At 42.6% G+C, this 17,013-nt stretch overlaps 1 protein-coding gene across 9 annotated transcripts in view; it reads left to right on the forward strand.

Moving 5' to 3' along the window:
- The window catches only part of LOC143210191 (glycogen synthase kinase-3 beta), a 63,175-nt gene that overhangs the window by 21,354 nt on the left and 24,808 nt on the right, over positions 1–17,013 (forward strand). The window contains exon 1 of one of the 9 annotated variants that reach the window (XM_076426824.1): positions 24–14,477. The exons of 5 other annotated variants lie outside the window; for them this stretch is intronic. In XM_076426824.1, the coding sequence (XP_076282939.1) occupies positions 14,294–14,477 (184 nt within the window). In that variant the 5' untranslated portion in view covers positions 24–14,293. Of the gene's footprint in view, positions 1–23; positions 14,478–17,013 lie in introns of those variants that run through there. 3 more of the 9 variants (XM_076426826.1, XM_076426825.1, XM_076426827.1) reach the window with 3 other exon arrangements.

Genomic DNA, 17,013 nt, shown 5'->3' on the forward strand with positions numbered 1-17,013 from the left:
TACCGAAATCTATAAAAAGCATTTTTTAAATTATCGTTACATGCCCAGATAAAAAAGTTGACAAAACATCATTTTTAAAAATTTTGTATAATTCCTACCAATTGCAATCGTATTAAATTTTTGTTTAGTTATTCTCTGGCGAACTAGCCGGTCTAACATCTTAAAAAGTGTCCACTTTAAATTGTCAGTGACTGTATATATATATATATTTATTATTTGATAATGAAAATTATTTATTTGATCCTTTCTCATGAAAAAGCGGTTTTCACAATTTCAATTATATAATTACTTTCGAGAAAGGAACGTGCAGACAACAAAGTCTTTCAGTAAAAAAGTATAAATCTAATTCAATAATCCAATGCACAAACATTCATTTTCGCCGCGAGAAGCAAATGGAAAATTTGAATTTCAGCAGTCGGAAGAAAGTGTATCTGTGAATGACATCATCAATCGACTCGCAACATTTCGTGCAGTCATATCTGAATTTACCACGAATCGGTTTGACAATGACAGTGAGGAATTATTAGGTTAACCCTGACCCACCTTCGAAAAATTTATTTTGGCACTTGTCGACGGTTTTTCTGAAACAGCTGCTAGTTTCATCGAAGGAAAATTCTGTTCGGTGGTAGAAGCCCGATCAAATATGGCGATGCTTTCACGCTCGTGCTCTTTTCTTCTGCGCCGAATGGAAAACGCGCGTGCTCGTTCAGCACTTGATCGCGATCGTTCACGGAACGATAATTAGTCGCGAGCGCGTGGAACGTTAAGCGATTTCGTGAGGAACGCGTGCTATTTTTGCGAGGATAGCCGCGGGGAAAACAACTGGTCCGTTCTATTTTTAGTTATGGCGTTATCGCCATTTTTGCCGGTGTTTCGCCGCCATCTGTCTGCGCGATCCGCAAAAAAGTCGAATCGGATGTTTCTCCGCATCGTTGAGCAAGAACGATGATTTACAGTAATCTTCGGTGCTGTAATAATTAGACTGTGGATCTTTATGCAACATAAAAATGTTCTGCATTGATTGTGAGAAGCAGATATAAAATGCAAATTGATTTTATCCCTTAATGGCTTTATTGAATTAAAGACGATATTACAATATTCTTCAATTTTTCTAATCGTTTACAGTTTTATATTTCATCCGGCGAATTTCTTCAAAAATGCATAAAAATCCGTAGTCTAGTAATTAGACCAATAAATACATTGAAATTGCATTCTCTTTAGCGTAATTTTAATGAGAAAAATGCCACGAATTAGTTGATTGAAGTCTCACTTTTAGTAGTGGTTCACAAATATTATACTCGACCCGTACCGAATTACAGTGGAGGGGGTAGGCGAACTGACTGAGATCCGTCCAGCTTAGATCAAGACTTTACTGTTTCTCGAGCGGGCTCACACGCGCATTAATTGCCGACGACGTTCTCGAGGACCTTGATTACCTGTCTGTCTCAGAGGTCTGGCATTCTAAAAAGCAATTTGGCAGTTCTCCCGTTCCAGGAGAGAAGGTCACATCAGTTTTTCTGAAAACAAAGAACTCCGCAACCATTTCTCTGGAACCTCTGCTCAGAAAAAGATACGTCTTCAAGAACGTCGGTTCTATTAGTCAATTTTTAGCCATTCTCGCTAGTCAGTCGGAGATTTCCTTTCTTCTGCGAATTTCAAGGGGATTCAAGCCTGTGACAGTTCATTATCACGTATTTGATTAGTCATCCTCGATGCATAAATTAAAATGCATTAAGTATACAGTAGAATTCCGTTCATTCGTATTCCATGTATGCTAATCAGCCTGGTTCGAAATTGATGAACTCGTCGAAACTAACAAGTGCCGTTCTGGAATTCTCACATAGTCTCAATAATTATCATCTCCGAACAAGAATTTAGATTCTTGAATTCTGTAAATTTGAAACATAAAGCAGTGGAAGGATAAGTGGGATGTAAGAGAGCTGATACACATTATCATCAACTTCTTCAAATTATTAAAGGGAGATACAAATTCTTATTTGGCTAGCGTTTATTTTACATAAAGATCCGCAGTCTATTCATAAATGCATGAAATCCGCATCGGGCTCGCCGTCGTCTCTCGTTCTTGTAAATAGTTACGGTTGCATAGTCGCCAAGCATTCGGCCAATGTTCTCGAAAACAAAGCTATACACAGAAGCGCATATTTTTCTATATATTCGTGTTTGTTCGCGTCGTAGGATCGCTGTCTCTTCTTCTAATTCCCATTCAAGCATCGTGATTTAAACGGTTTCGCATCGTAAAACTCGCGGAATGACTTTTTAGCCGATCTATATAAACCAACCATAACGTTATTAGCGGAACACGGAACACGTGTGAGCACGAGTCTCTCTCATCTTCATCGTCGAACGGTCGTGCCGAAGTGTACCTCGATTTAGCCGGGCCATATCAAAGATAGCTTCACCGAAACACGCATGTTTCCTTGATGCTTGAACTCCTGCCATGAGTTCGTGGTACAGTTCGCATTTGTAGCAATGGTAGTCGATCAGAGAATTGGCAGCGGCATGAGCTTCTCGGCCACCGGTGACGTCATTCTTGCAGAGAATTATTAGCAGACTTTGTGAACGTCAGAGGTGACGTCGCTGGATTTAGACGCGTTTGATCGTCCGCCAAATACGAGCTGTCACTAAAACAGCCATTTTTTTCGGGCTCAGTATTTTCTCGTTGCAGACGGGTAGGTACATACGTTGCCAATTGAAAAATCCGGGAACAATGGGCAGCAGAGTTTCATTCATTCCGAGCGAGATGTTTACTCGGACTACGAAGTATTGTTTTCCTTCGATAATTTCGGTATACCGTTCTTCCTGGAATTTGAACTGGTTTTTTGAAGTAGAAACTTCTTCAAGCCCAATTGCTGGGCAGTGAATGAGTCTGATCCGTCACGCTCCGAGGTGAAACGCTATTTGTAAACTCGGAGGAGCCGAATTGAGCCGAGCGAGCTAGAAACAGACAGGTGCGCGTCGCTGACTTTTTGCTGGACAGTGAACGGGTCTGATCCGTCACGCTCCGAGGTGAAACGCTATTCGTAAACTCGGAGGAGCCGAGAAACAGACAGGTGTGCAATCGCCACAGAAGTTTTCACTTATTTTCTTACGTCTTATGCGCACAGTATTGGTCTGATCTTCTTTTTTGATACAATGCAAATCTTCATGCAAAATAAAAATTGTTTGCATCGATTAGAAGTAGAATTACGAGTACAAAAGACGATCTCGCGCGTGGATATTCCCAGACGATTCCACCTGCATTGGTCACACGATTTCCCAGGACTTCTGCCCGCTTAGTCATTGATTAAACGCCCGCATGGCTGCACGATGTCTTCGCCTTGTGGGAAGTCTGTCGGGAATCTTCCGCTCCGCCACGCCTCGTCAAACGTCCACGATTAAGGGCGAAGGAATCTGTCTCATCGGTTGCGTAACCAGCGGTTGCACGGTGTAACAACCGTTTTCGGCGTCCATAGCCGACCGGTTGGAGTGAAAGACTCGTTACGAAAGTCACGTAGTCGAAAGTCAGCTCATCGGTGCATCTTGCGTCAAGGTAGCTTCCGTTGACGTGGACTTCCGTCCCCGAAAACATGTGCGGCTCCTTTTCACGAACCGGCCTTGATTTCTTTGGTCTCTACCACCTCGTCGGCCCATAAAATTCAACTCTTTCGATTTTATATATGCGATCAAGTCTCTCCCTCTCTCTCGTCGCTGCGGAAAATTTGCTAATCCGATGGACTCGTTGACGTCATTGATCCTGGAGTGTATTGTTAGAAGCTGAGCTATCGCCCCGTTCCAGGGAATCACGCACCTTGATCGGCGCTAGTTTGTTTGATCAGTGTTATGGTTGCTCCGAGTCACGCGCTAAGCGTAATTCGGAACAGGAATAGCGAGCCGAGAATTGTCTTCTTCTCGGAACCCGCCTCGTTTTCGAGGTAATCAAATTCGAAAATTGAACTGATGAAACAGAGAATACGCTGAGAATGGTTCCATTTGCAAAAACAAAGAACAGCTCGCGAGCACACTCTGGCGCGAATACATTTCAATCACAATGCTTCTTCCTAAACAACTTTTGCTTAGAACAATTCCGTTTGTTTCGAAAACTGCATGAATTATCGAGGTGACTCCGTGTCTTCGGCGACCCGTCATGTGTACGCTAACTTCTCGGAAAGGATTAAACTAGTTCTTGCCGAAGCTTCGGAGAACAGCACGACAATCGAAGAGGAACTGTTCCATTTACACTTCCTGGCTGTACAGAGAAATGGCGGAGATATCCTGGCGTGTATCTACACACAGCGCACACATACATGTAAACTGCGTACTCGCGAACTACGTCACGCTTGATAGGTACATGTTAATTCCGAGAAACTACCATGGAGGATGATGATCGTTCGCGCAGGATACGCGGTTGCGGTGAGCCACGGATGACCCTGAGAGAGCCCGAGTTATTGATTGTATGGAAACACCGTCATTTCCCTATTGCTCTAAGGTCCGCGATATAGCCTATTATTAAACCTGCTTTCTCCTCGAGGCGCCTCGCACTGGGCCAAACCGTTGAACTTCCTCGCAAAATCGTAGAACTTTGATAGAAGTCAAATAATTCTTGGACGAGTTCAGCTGAAATTCTCTATAATTTTCCCCTATAATTCTGCAACATTCCAGCTGCAACGTGAAACGGGAATTTTTTCACATGCGGAAATCGGAGATCTTAATTCGCTTCGCGACCGGCCGACACCCCGAAGCCTTGATCTCCGACGAGCAGCGTTGTCACGCCATTTAGCGTGAGCTATCGCATCCCAAATGTTGATATCGTTACTCACTTTGATTCCGCGCCGCGCGACGCAATCAATAAGCTCTCAATAGGATTCATTGCCGCCGTCCTCCACCGGTTATCTAACACGGCACTGATTAGATCTTTCTTCAAGATCATTTCCCTACCTCGCACTCTGAGCAAAAAGTATCAAGGCTGCAACGGTAGATACATGGTCAGTCAGTTACTAGGCACGTGTACTCCGACGCTCCAATCGATTTCTACGTACCACCGACCATAATTGTTGTAACCAAAATATTATTACAATACCGTAATCATCAAACATCTCATATTTGCTTCACCAGCAAATCAGTTTTCTTAAAGAATATCGAAGTCGTACTACCGCAAGAAAAGAGGTTCTTCTTCTTTTCTGGGAAGAGTTATTCAGCTGAAACTGTTCAAAAAACACGTTGGTTACAGCTTGGGAGATGTTGACCCATTTTCTTCATGTCTAGTTACCGGAACGGTGCCAACATGATGATACACGTCACGAAAGAGTCTGCACAACTTCAACGGATCGTTTGCACCCTTTGATATTCGTCCAATGTCCAGTTGTCGTAAATACTTCAATCTTTCACTGAATCTAGATCACCTGCCTCTCTATAAGCTCGCTGTGAGACCCGATTCGAGCGTTCCATCCGATTTCTCATCGAAGTAAAACGGAATAAAACGGTTGTCGCCTTGTCGTTAAGGTTTAACGTTCATTAACGATCACTAATTAGAGCACAAAGGCTCGCAGTGCGCCAGATGACCGTCCTTCGACTTCCGCATTAAAAAAGCCGACTCGAAGCCGAATGATAAAAGGAAAACGGAGAACCTAGCGCCAGCTGGGATTATTCAGAGAGCGTGCCGCAATTCCTCCACTCAATTTGTACCCTTAATTCAAACGCCGATTAATTACCACGAGTACCCTTTGATGAGACGCTTGTCTACCAGTTCCCTACGCCACTTTCTTGCTCCTCCGACCTGGAAGCCGGCCAGAATCGTACCACAACCTGCTCGATGACGACATTATCTCGAATCTAGATTAGTGTGAACGAACTCGCGGCTGCCCTAAAATTTCGTTCCGAGTAGCAGAACTGTCGAACTTGTTTTCTCTTTTTTTTTTTTTTACTCGAAAGGGTATACAGTAAGGAGCATAACTGATTCCACACACTTTAAATCAGAACAACTTTTTCATGAATGGACCAAACGACTTCAATTTCTCTGTAAGGCTAGAAGAATCAGTTTAGTAAATGATGTGTAAAAAATATATTTGGTCCGAATTGCGAAAAACAATAGTAACAATTGATTCGTACAACTTTTTTAGCTGGGTCAATAAAGAAAATTTAAATGATGTGTGTCTGGTCAACTCGTGTAAATTATATACGCTCTGAAAATTTCATTGAAATTGGTTAATTGGTTTGCGAATGATTAACGATCAAAAGTGGTAATTTGTAGTGTACCATAAAGTGGCAAGTTTCACCATTTTTGATCGTTTATAACTCGTGAACCAATTAACCAATTTCGATGAAATTTTCGGAGCGTATGTAATTTCTACGAGTTGACCAAACACATCTTTTAAATTTTCGTTATTGGGCCAGCTAAAAAAGTTGTAAAAATCAATTTCTGGTATTGTTTTTCACAATTCCGACCAAATGCATTTTTTCAACTTATTTAATACACGTCATTTACTAAACTAATTCTTCTAACCTTACAGAGAAATTTAAGTCGTTTGGTCCATTCATATAGAAGTTATTCTAATTTAAAGTGTGTGGAATCAGTTATGCTCCTTACTGTAGCTGTAGATCAGGGGGTCAAATGCGACCCCGAACGAAAACCCTCCGTGGCAAGTTCTAGGCAGGTATCCCACCCACACACACAAGGATAGTTGCAGGCACTATTTCTTCTGTCCTACTTAACAAAAAATTACGAAAAAATTCATGAACCTTCTACCTGACGTCGAATCCCGGTCACTTATTCGAACACTTTTAGAAGGACGATAACTTTTTAAAGACTTAGATCAATTAGTGTACCACATGCAGAGAGAAAAAGAAATTCGGGATGTCGGAATCTTTCGTTCCTGAAACAGTGAGTCATTAAGTTCGTTGAACGTGTTGCCAAATTAAAAATCTTGGAAGACAAAGCTCCGCGAAGATGAACTTCGCGTTATTCTATTTTTTCAGTTCTTTGAATATCACGTGCTTGCTCCACGCCATTGTCCTCTCAAAAGCTTTTTGTACTCTCGGTAAGAAGAATGAGACTTTGTGATGGAATCCAGAACTGGGAAAACCTTGTTTCTACTGAAAATGAGAAACAACTATTTGAGAGAATTTAACGCGAGGAAAAGACAAAATTCAAGCCTCCCCGAGTTTCGCCGAATGGCGTTTCATCTTGGAGCGTGACGGATCAGATTCGTTTATTGTCCAGCAATTGTGTACGCGATGCGAACAAAGAAGTTTTGTCTTAATAAACGAGACAGTTACGGAGAGAATGCTGTGCTTGGACCGCCGCATGGGAATAAATTTGAATTGCAGTTTCGTGGCGTGTAATCAACTGCACAGAATCGAGGCGCGATATTTCCTGAAAGTGTGCTCCCATCGTCGAGCAATGGTGTGCGCGCTCCGGAATTGGAAATAAAAAGGAGGCTGATAAGCGGAGCACGCGCGCACAAGCTAATCGTTGGAGCGGTCTTGCGTCAGATCATTCTCTGCGTCCTCGCCGGTCGAAGTGTATCGGTACCACGAGAATAACCGTTCAATGTACGGTCGATCTATTTATATGGTCGATCAGCTGCACGGCCTGCTCATAATTCGATTGCAAGCGCTGCACGCGGGCGCGGGTTACGCATGTTCGGCATTCTTCCCCGAGGGAAAATGAGGCGTGAGAGCGAAACTGGACTCCTGCGTGTCCCCTCGACACGGCATCGCTCCATTATACCGTCTGAATCATTTAGATTCTCTTAAGACACTATCTACCGGTTAATCCGTAATTTCTGAAAATTTATTCGCGGTATTAGTCGTTCCTATCTTCCAGCTAATTAATCACTCTGTTTCTTTTTTCATCGGAACGGATTCAAATAATCCACGAATGTCAACGAAAGATGAAATCACAAAGTGCCGGTCGGACGTGCCAATAATAATTAGACTGCGGCTCTTTACGCAAAATAAAAATTGTCCAAGTCAATTGTAAGGTATCGAAGTTAAATGAAAATGCATTTCCTCTTTTTATCATCTTGAAATTTTCTGTTAATGTATTTCCATTTTTGTATTTGGCCTATTCATGTTTGTCACGGATGCACAAAATCAGTCTAATAATAATATTAGCTTCGACTCGATACATATTACGGTGGCTCGTTTAGCTGATGTTTTGAGCAGGTATTTCGATAAAGTGTTAACTGTGTTCGCTGATCCAAAGAGACGTTATAATATCCCTTGGCGATACAAGAGGAATTCGTTAACCGAATTGGAAAATCGCCTACTCGTCTGGAAATTGCTTCGTTCCCGAAAAGACAATGAGAACGTGCGTAGGTACTACGTTAATGAGCGATCTATGCATCATCAGAGGGACCATAAATACGTCTGGAACGGCCGCAGTCAGATCGTAAATTTCACGTCCCACCGATCAGCATAAACGATCCGTTACTCCCGTGTTACGCGATTGAAGTGGACTGGCCCGCATCAAATTATCGAACAGATGTATTTTCTCCTCCAGAAATAGAGAATTTATGGATGATACACTCACCGGCTTCTGTATACCGAGACACGTAGTTACGTTACGTGACTCGAAACTAGTAAAAAGATTTCGACGATCTTCAAACAGTGTTCATCAGAAAATTTCTCAATCAGTCGAATTTTTTATTATCGACACAAGCTTTCCATCGTGTGGTTATCAATTGAGCGTTCATGTCTCTGGGTGTTGTTCCATGAAACTGGCGTTATCGGTGGCCAAGCAATCTAAATTGAACAATGAATAATGGATCTGCGTCGATCAACGATCGATCTTGAGAGGATTTCGACGCGACGTTAAAATTCTGACGAGATTCTGGTCGAGGACGAAAATAATTCTGTGAAGCTTCGAAAACTGGTAGAAAGTCTACGCTTCCCTGGAACTCGACTGTTTCGAAACGAGTCGCAGTTATTGATACACGCGTGCGTCACTCTACCCGTTGTTAACGCCACGTTAATGATCTTTTCAGACCGAGAACAGATAACGTTCAGTCGTCACCGTTCAAGTTGCGGAATGTCTAAAATCGTCTGAATATCCTTCCTTGTAACGGATCCACTTCCTATACATTTCAAGGTCCATTTCCAAGTCCATTCGATAGAGTCCCCGAAGAAACACCTGTGTGGCAAGTTTCAATAGTAGTTAATGAATTATTTCTTCCGTTCTGCTTAACTAAACATTACAGAAAAATTCGTCAACATTCTACCCGATAGAACTCACGACTGTGAATTTCTTCCGAATTTTTGTTAAATGAATGAGTTTCGGAACGAGCAAACATGTTTAAAAAACTTGGAACATTTTTACAGATTGTTTTATAAACAGCATTGTAGTCAATAAAATAAAAAACCGACTTTTCCCGACGTCTCTTCAGTTCTCTGTAGGTATGTTATGCAATGTCGAACACTTCTGTATTCAGAGAAACGCGCACATACTTAAAAATCACGTAATTTCAGAACACGCGTTCAATTCGAGTAAACATACGCAATTCTTGCTAATTGATCGAATCTCTAGATTTTGTTTACAATCCTCGCGGTATCTGTCCGGATTACTTGAAATCACTGTAGTCGGAACGATATATGTATATTCGGTGTTGTTGAAGTTCGTATGAAGCTTACAGCAAGGTCGGACTAGACAAAATGATGGGAGGAGAGAGGGAGTAAAGTAAATGTTTCTTCAGAACGCGTCGCAGATAAATAGAGTGCGTTGATATGCGCACAACTTAAGATAAGAGGTGCTAAGCACGTGATGTTTATAAAATGTTACACGTTCCTCAGACACAACAGGTATCCCGATATGTATTCAGCTTCATGTTCCGAGTAGAATTGGTGTCGATCCTCTTCCAGTTGTGTTTTCTAGAAGAGTCGCTCTGTTGTCGTGCAGTCATGGATGCCCTCGGTGATTTCGACATCGAGGATTCGACTGTTTAGAGTTTCGAGACTCCATTTAGCGTGCACGCTTCCGGAAGGAGATGACAAGAGGATCGGAGATTGAAAGGCCACGGGAGAAGCGATGCCGATTGCGCTTTGTATTCTCCTTCCGATAACCAGATATCGACCGGCGCCTTTAATCAGCCTGGCCGCGCCGATAAACGTCGCCGATAAACCGCTTTTATCCGTGTTTGTTTTCTTCCAATATTTCTTTTCGGAGGAAATCGAGTTATTCGCAACGACTGGGACATGTCTCACGTGTACTCCGTGTGCCCCGCAGTGGGACTGTTATCTACTTATTACGGCTAAATATAGCGAGAGCTCTAACCGGCGTTCAAACAGCCCGATATCGGCGCTGTCGAGGCTTTGGAGTTGTTTCGGCGGCCCGAGAGAATCGTTGCGATCGTCTAGATCCCGTTTTTCGGTAGACTCGCGTGTCCGGAATCAATGAAGATCAACCGCCGATTAAAAGTTAGCCAATTATGGCTGGCTCCGAGGTACGATCGCGCGAGAACGCGGAAACTTGGTACGGGACGTTCCCGAGCTAATCGTGCAACGAATAGTTTCCTCAGCTCGCGGCGCGAAAATTTACTCGCCGATTTAAATAATGAAAGTTATCGAACGGCGACATTTGACGTTAATTTGATGCGTTAACTTTCGGTACGTGTTAGAGCGGCGAGTTTCTTGACTGCGCAAACTGTCGTATCTTATTTGTGCCGATCTTGCCACGCCAATTACCAGATCCGCTGATAAAAGCCGGGTCGCGAGTGTCGCTTTACATCCAATTCAACTTCGTAAAGAAAAAATAGTCCTCCTTTTGCCCGGACTTCGGTGAAGTCGAGAAGAGTTAGTTAGTACACCGAGCTGATCCAGTTTCGAGTTTGCGATCTTTAACGGCTGGAAACACCGGGGAGAATAATTGGTTGCGATGCAGGAGATGGGCGCGCACTGTAGCACAATCGGCCGGAAGTCGCCGAGCTGCCATTATTTTGGAACTTAGCATTTTAATGAATTAATCGTTCTATTAATAGCAGCCACGCTCCATTTAAATCCTGCCGTCTCACGAACAAGCTGCGAATCTTCCCATTTTCACCGTTACATTATCTGTCTTCTTTGTGCGCTGAGATTGGAAGACCTCAACCAGTTTGCAAAGCAATTTGTAAAACAAATTTTAAAAATATTCATTAATACAGCCACTCTTTAGGCTTGCACTCTCCATCAGCTAAGAAATACCAAAGAACAAAACTCCATTTTCGAATTTAATGAATTAATCGTCCTATTAATAGCAGCCACGCTCCATTTAAATCCTTCCGTCTCGCGAACAAGCTGCGAATCTTCCCATTTTCACCGTTACATTATCTGTCTTCTTTGTGAGCTGAGATTGGAAGACCTCAGCCAGTTTGCAAAGCAATTTGTAAAACAAATTTTAAAAATATTCATTACTACAGCCACTCTTTAGGCTTGCACTCCCCATCAGCTAAGAAATACCGAAGAACAAAACTCCATTTTCGATCTGATTGATTTGATCGACACTTCGTTCACCGTGTTTAATCGCGCTTTTGTTGAACGGCTCTAGATCCACTTTTTAAATTTCGAAAACTTCCAGAATGACAGAGGAGGGTTCCAAGAAAATCATTATTTTCGTTCGGGAAACAGTGAACACCCGCGAGACCACCGATTACCGCGAAATTCTACTTTGCAGAACTGGCACGTTCTATTTAATTCAACGGTAATGTCCGTCATTGACGACTCGGCCTACTATAAATAGACTTTATCGCGAATAATCCTCTCGCGACGCGCGGTCTCGCAAAGAGGTTGTAGCCGCATGCAAATGAAATGTGTCCGGCTTCTTTCCTTCATACCATCGGCAAATTCGTCCTCGTTATTTGCTAAGTTCCAACCATTTGCTCGGCGACGTTGATTAACGAATCTTTGCTGATCCCCTTAGGCCGACTGAAGGGTTTCCATTGGGTTAGTGTGACTCATCATTAAACGGTTGATTTTATTGACTTGTGTACAATTGCGTACAATTTATTAGAATCATTGAAGAAACCATTTGTTTTTACGCTTTGACACTTGTGTCAGCACACGAACTGTGCTTTAGAACTGTGAATGAAATTTTATAATCATAAAAAAACTTGCAGAATGACTGATTATCTATTATCTACATACATAAAATAGAAAAGTATGTATGTGCGATCTCATCGATCTGATTCGGGTGGGTCTGTCACACGTGTTGTCCATCTGTCGGGGTTGAAGTTGTTGTTGAAGCTGTGGTTGTAAATAATCTGTTCGGAGCTGATCCGTGCCGGAGTTGGGCATCAATCAATTAAAATTTTAATCATGATTGATTAATCTGTACGATTAAAAAAGAAATCATCGAAAAATCGACGATTGATTCAATCGATTGATGAAGTTAATCGTCAATCGATGATTAAAAAAAGAAATCATCGAAATAAAAACATAAAAGCACGTAAACAGAGTTTGTATTATATATAGACCAAATGACAATACATACACCTAAATTCAGTTTACATTTTTTTCAGTATTCATACAGTTTTGATTCCGTATTTCATTTTGAAATTTCAGCAGTTAATCATTAATCAATTATCCGATCGACGATTAATAATCGTAAATCGCAATTAACGACTAAAGTAGAAATTTAATCGTTAACCGCAATTAACGATTAAACTAGGAGATTAGTTGTTAATTGCGATTAACGATTGAAGTAGAAATTTAGTCGTCAATCGTTGATTAAATTTTTGCCCAACTCTGACCCGTGCGCGTTTTTAGTCTGCTATAGCAACCTTTTCAGATAGATATACCGCCAGTGGCCGGGCGCAACCCGTCCGAAGGGCCAAATATTAATAACTACACTAATTCGGATGATAACGAAATGAAACCTGCGGGAAAGTGCTCTGCATACCTACTACATATTCATTGTTGTATCTCCTAGATTGCTCTTCAAGTCATCACAAAGATATCTCGTAAAAAGCTCGTTCAGCCTCTACACTTGTAGGTCGAATAGTTAGTATCAATGCAACATCGACATAGTTCATCCTGCGCGTCGTCCTTCGCGCGATTGTGATTGCACGCATAGTCCCGCGAAATTTTCGGGATTTCGTATCACGTGTTTAAGAAACGCGTGACCAAAAAATGTCGCAGGATCCCCTGCGGGATCCCGCTTTTCGGGCTTGCAAGCCGTAGTCGCGATGTTCACTTTCGCGGTGAACATCCGCAACGTAGCCCCCACCTGCGGTGGCCGGCTGCCCCCTCTCGGAAGCTGATTCTTCCGCGAGCAATGGCGATTGGCGGCGCGTTCGGTTTAGTCGCGTGCCGAGACGCCACGGAACGAGAACGTCTCTGGCGACGTAGCCGCGTGGAACGCGATCCCTCGTAGACAACACGAACACGCAGCCCGGAGACAATCAATCCGGTGCGGTGGTTCTCTCGGTGTGTCGCGTGATTTCGGAGCTTAAACGTGTGTTCACTGTATACAGTATCGGAGCACGTTTTGCCGGCCTCGAAACGCGTCTGATCACGCGATCCACCTTTCGCCCGATCTTCGTCTTCGGAAACGGATTCGTACTCCTTCGTGAACTAACAGGGAATTCCAAATTTCCCATTAGTCACCAACACGGTGCACATTTGACGTGTTGGACGTGCTGGACAACTAAGAATTTTCCTATTATACGCAAAAACTACTTGACGAGGAAGTGTTCACCGATTCCAACGATCTCCGAGTGACACGTTCCGAGACTCTAAGTGATAAGAAATTTTGTATTTCGCATATCTGTGATCAGTGAACCGTCCTGTGATTAATTCCGAGTTCGAAGCTCCGCAGGATAGAATTTGATTCAAGCGGCTTCCGAGAAGTTAGGCCCTGTAACGTACATATATGTAAAAGCGTGTTCTCCCACCAGCACACGCTATCGCTCGTACCGGGAAACGAACAATGGTCCCCTTTACGGCCCCGATTTTCCAGGCCGGCACGTAATCCGCCTCGATAGGATCTCGGCTCGAGAGTCGGAGAGTTATTAGTATGTAATTCGTGGCACATTCCGCTCAGTGTCCCTGTGTGAACGTGTTTCCTCCGATCGACTTGAAAATAGCTGGGGCTCTTGTCTTTCCAACGAACAACGAGAAAGTGTTCCCGAGATTCCTTCGACGTGGTAAAACCAGTGACTTTGCTTGAGCGTGTGTACGATCGAATTCGTCTGGAGAACATTGCGGCGAGTGTCGCCGCGAGTTTCCGGGAAAAACGTGCGCGATGTTAAATCGTCGATGAACTCGACAGTGCCGAGGAACGAGAAACGTAGCACGTTCTCCGAGTTCTCGGAGCCAAAGAGTCGCCATGGCACCGGCTACTGGTCTCGACTGGTCAGAACCGTGCCAACATTGGCGGTACCCGAAACTTTGCCCAACGGGGCAACAGAAGAATGAGAGGGTGAAGAGCGCGATGGAATTGAGCAGCAAGGAGGCGAACACCGCGTACAAAAAGTTCTGCAAGTTCTTGCGGAGGCTAGGGAATAGGAAACGTAAGTGTCGCGGCTGGGCCCCCCTTCTTCGCAGTTGGTCGTCCTCTTGGCAAATTCGTTTAAATGTTTACGCTACCAAATATGATTGAGGAATTCACTGCATCAACATTAAATTTAATAAGATGCATAACTGTTCTCTCAGCCCTCCATTTTTCAAAAATGTCACTCAACATGTTCATTCACTAAGCTCTTCAACTGTGATCCAGTAAAACAATTAATAGACGAATTTGTTCTTGCTAGGCCCCCTTCTTCGCAGTCGGTCGTCGTCTTCGAAAATTCGTTGAAATGTTTACACTACCAACTATGATCGAACAGCTCACTGGCCGGACATGCTAACTAATGATTCACAGGGGGAATTTCAGAAAATCAACATTAAATTTAAACCTCACTTAACATGTTCATCCACTAAGCTCTTCGATACAATTACTAGACGAATTTGTTCTTGCGGAAGCTAGAGAATAGGACCCTAAGCGTCGAGGACGGTTGTTCGATTCTTGCAACAGGTTTGTCGTGGCCAATTCGTAGAAATGATTGAGCACACTGCTAAATATATTTATGACCGAGTAATACGATTATTAGACCGCGGATCGCATGGGTTTATAGCGCATTAATAGCACTGATTACCGCCGTACTCGTTAAGCTTGCAACAAACATAAAAATCGGAATAAAGGAAGAAGTATAAAAATTGATATGGAGGAACGCATACATCGCAGTTCTATTTCCGTCACGAATTATGGTATACACACATATCCACGTGCTCCGACTCGACTCGAGTATTGTTGACTCCACGCATTGTGTTAAATGCATTCTGCACACAGTCGATTGATTCTCCAATCTTTATAAGGAAGCTTCGTATCCTAATTGGATTGAAAAATCCAAGGTCGGAAACGTTGACGTCGGGATTATCAGCGATTAATTGCTTCGCTTTGTTGCATCTGTTTTACGGACCGGTCTTTCCATGGTTTCGTTTATTTGCGTTTCAATTTGATTTCTAAAGGCGATGGAATCGTGCCCACTGTTATCACTAGACTAGAAATTCAAGAATATTGTAGTGTTGTTTTTAACGTAACAAAAATCATTAAGGGATGAAATCAATTTTTATTTTATTCCTGCTACCCACAATCAACGCAAAACATTTTTATTTTGCTAGTTAGTACAAACGACTCGGTTAAATCCATTGTACCGTGCAGGGAAGAGTTTAATAATTTCTTCAAATTATTTTTATCCTGTTCCAATGATTGATAATAAAAATCGATTTAGGTGGACTCTGTCATTACTTTCACGAAAAAATGGAATTCAACTAGCAATTAGTAGAGACTTTTAATTATTATTAATATCGAACTCAAGCTAATTCGAAGAGAGATTGCTGGATCTTGGAGAAATCTGAAGACTTTGTGCTTCGTTCGGGTGGAAATATTGCAACGTATATTTTTAAATATTGCTCGCGATCCCGATTTGTTTGCGCGTCCACAAAGCGCCCTGCCATTTCAGCAGAAAAGGTTAGAGAAACGCAAGTGGCACCCGCAAGAAAGAAGGACTATTCAGCGAGAAGTAATACCCGACCCGGTGACATTTATCCGTTGTTATTCACATTTATTTTTGTTGTGTACGTCGACCCACGCAAAAGATTTATTTTTTCATACGTCAGGAGCTGCGTCAACTTCTCGTTTAACATCAAAAAAGAGAGAGAAAAAAAATAAGAACGGAAGACACCGTGTGGAGCGCCGCGACGTCACTACCTCCGTAAAGCCGATTGACCTTCTTCGCGAACACTTTTTTATACACATTACCAGACACCGGCGCTCGGAACGTTCAATTGCACGAATTAATATTAATTAATTCGCCAGCTGTAACGTTCGAGTGTACAGAGTACTGACTGATTGAAATAAAAGAAAAAATGAAAGAATAAAATCGCCAGCGCTTATGAAACTCGTACAGATAAAAGATAAAGACCACATGTTACCTCCTAAAACATCCTCGGCTAATAAAAATACGCTGATTCACCTCGTTCGTGATTTTCGTCGTTATTGTCCGGACAGCGCAGGTGTTAATTGATTCCTACGATGTCTCGGAAAGCTCTAACTGTAGTTTCGAAGTGCTAAAAATCCTAAGGAGCTACGACCTTTAAGTAAACAAACCTTGTGCGTCGAATCCGAGTTCTATCGGAAACCAACGCGTCCATTAGCAGGAAAAAAGAGCACTCGCACGATAAATCCCGAAATGTTGTCAACGTTGTTACAAAACAAGTTGAACACTAACGTCACTCGCGAAAATACCTGTTCGATATCTTCAGAGATAACGGAACACGTGGTATGTATTAGGCTGGAGTAAAAATAATTGCGGTTTTTATTTAAATCCATGCAAAACTTGTGAGAATGCAATTTATTTCAGATATTTCAAAAAATTACACGTAGCTTCAAAATTGAGAAACATAAGCCGCAATTGTAATTGCAGCAACCTGGGTGGGCACTGTCTCGCTGGATATATAAAGACTGCAATTAAAAAAAGGCTGTAAAATCCGTGTAAAACTTGTGCG

Source organism: Lasioglossum baleicum, chromosome 7 (genome assembly GCF_051020765.1).
Source record: "Lasioglossum baleicum chromosome 7, iyLasBale1, whole genome shotgun sequence".
Classification (NCBI taxonomy): domain Eukaryota; kingdom Metazoa; phylum Arthropoda; class Insecta; order Hymenoptera; family Halictidae; genus Lasioglossum; species Lasioglossum baleicum.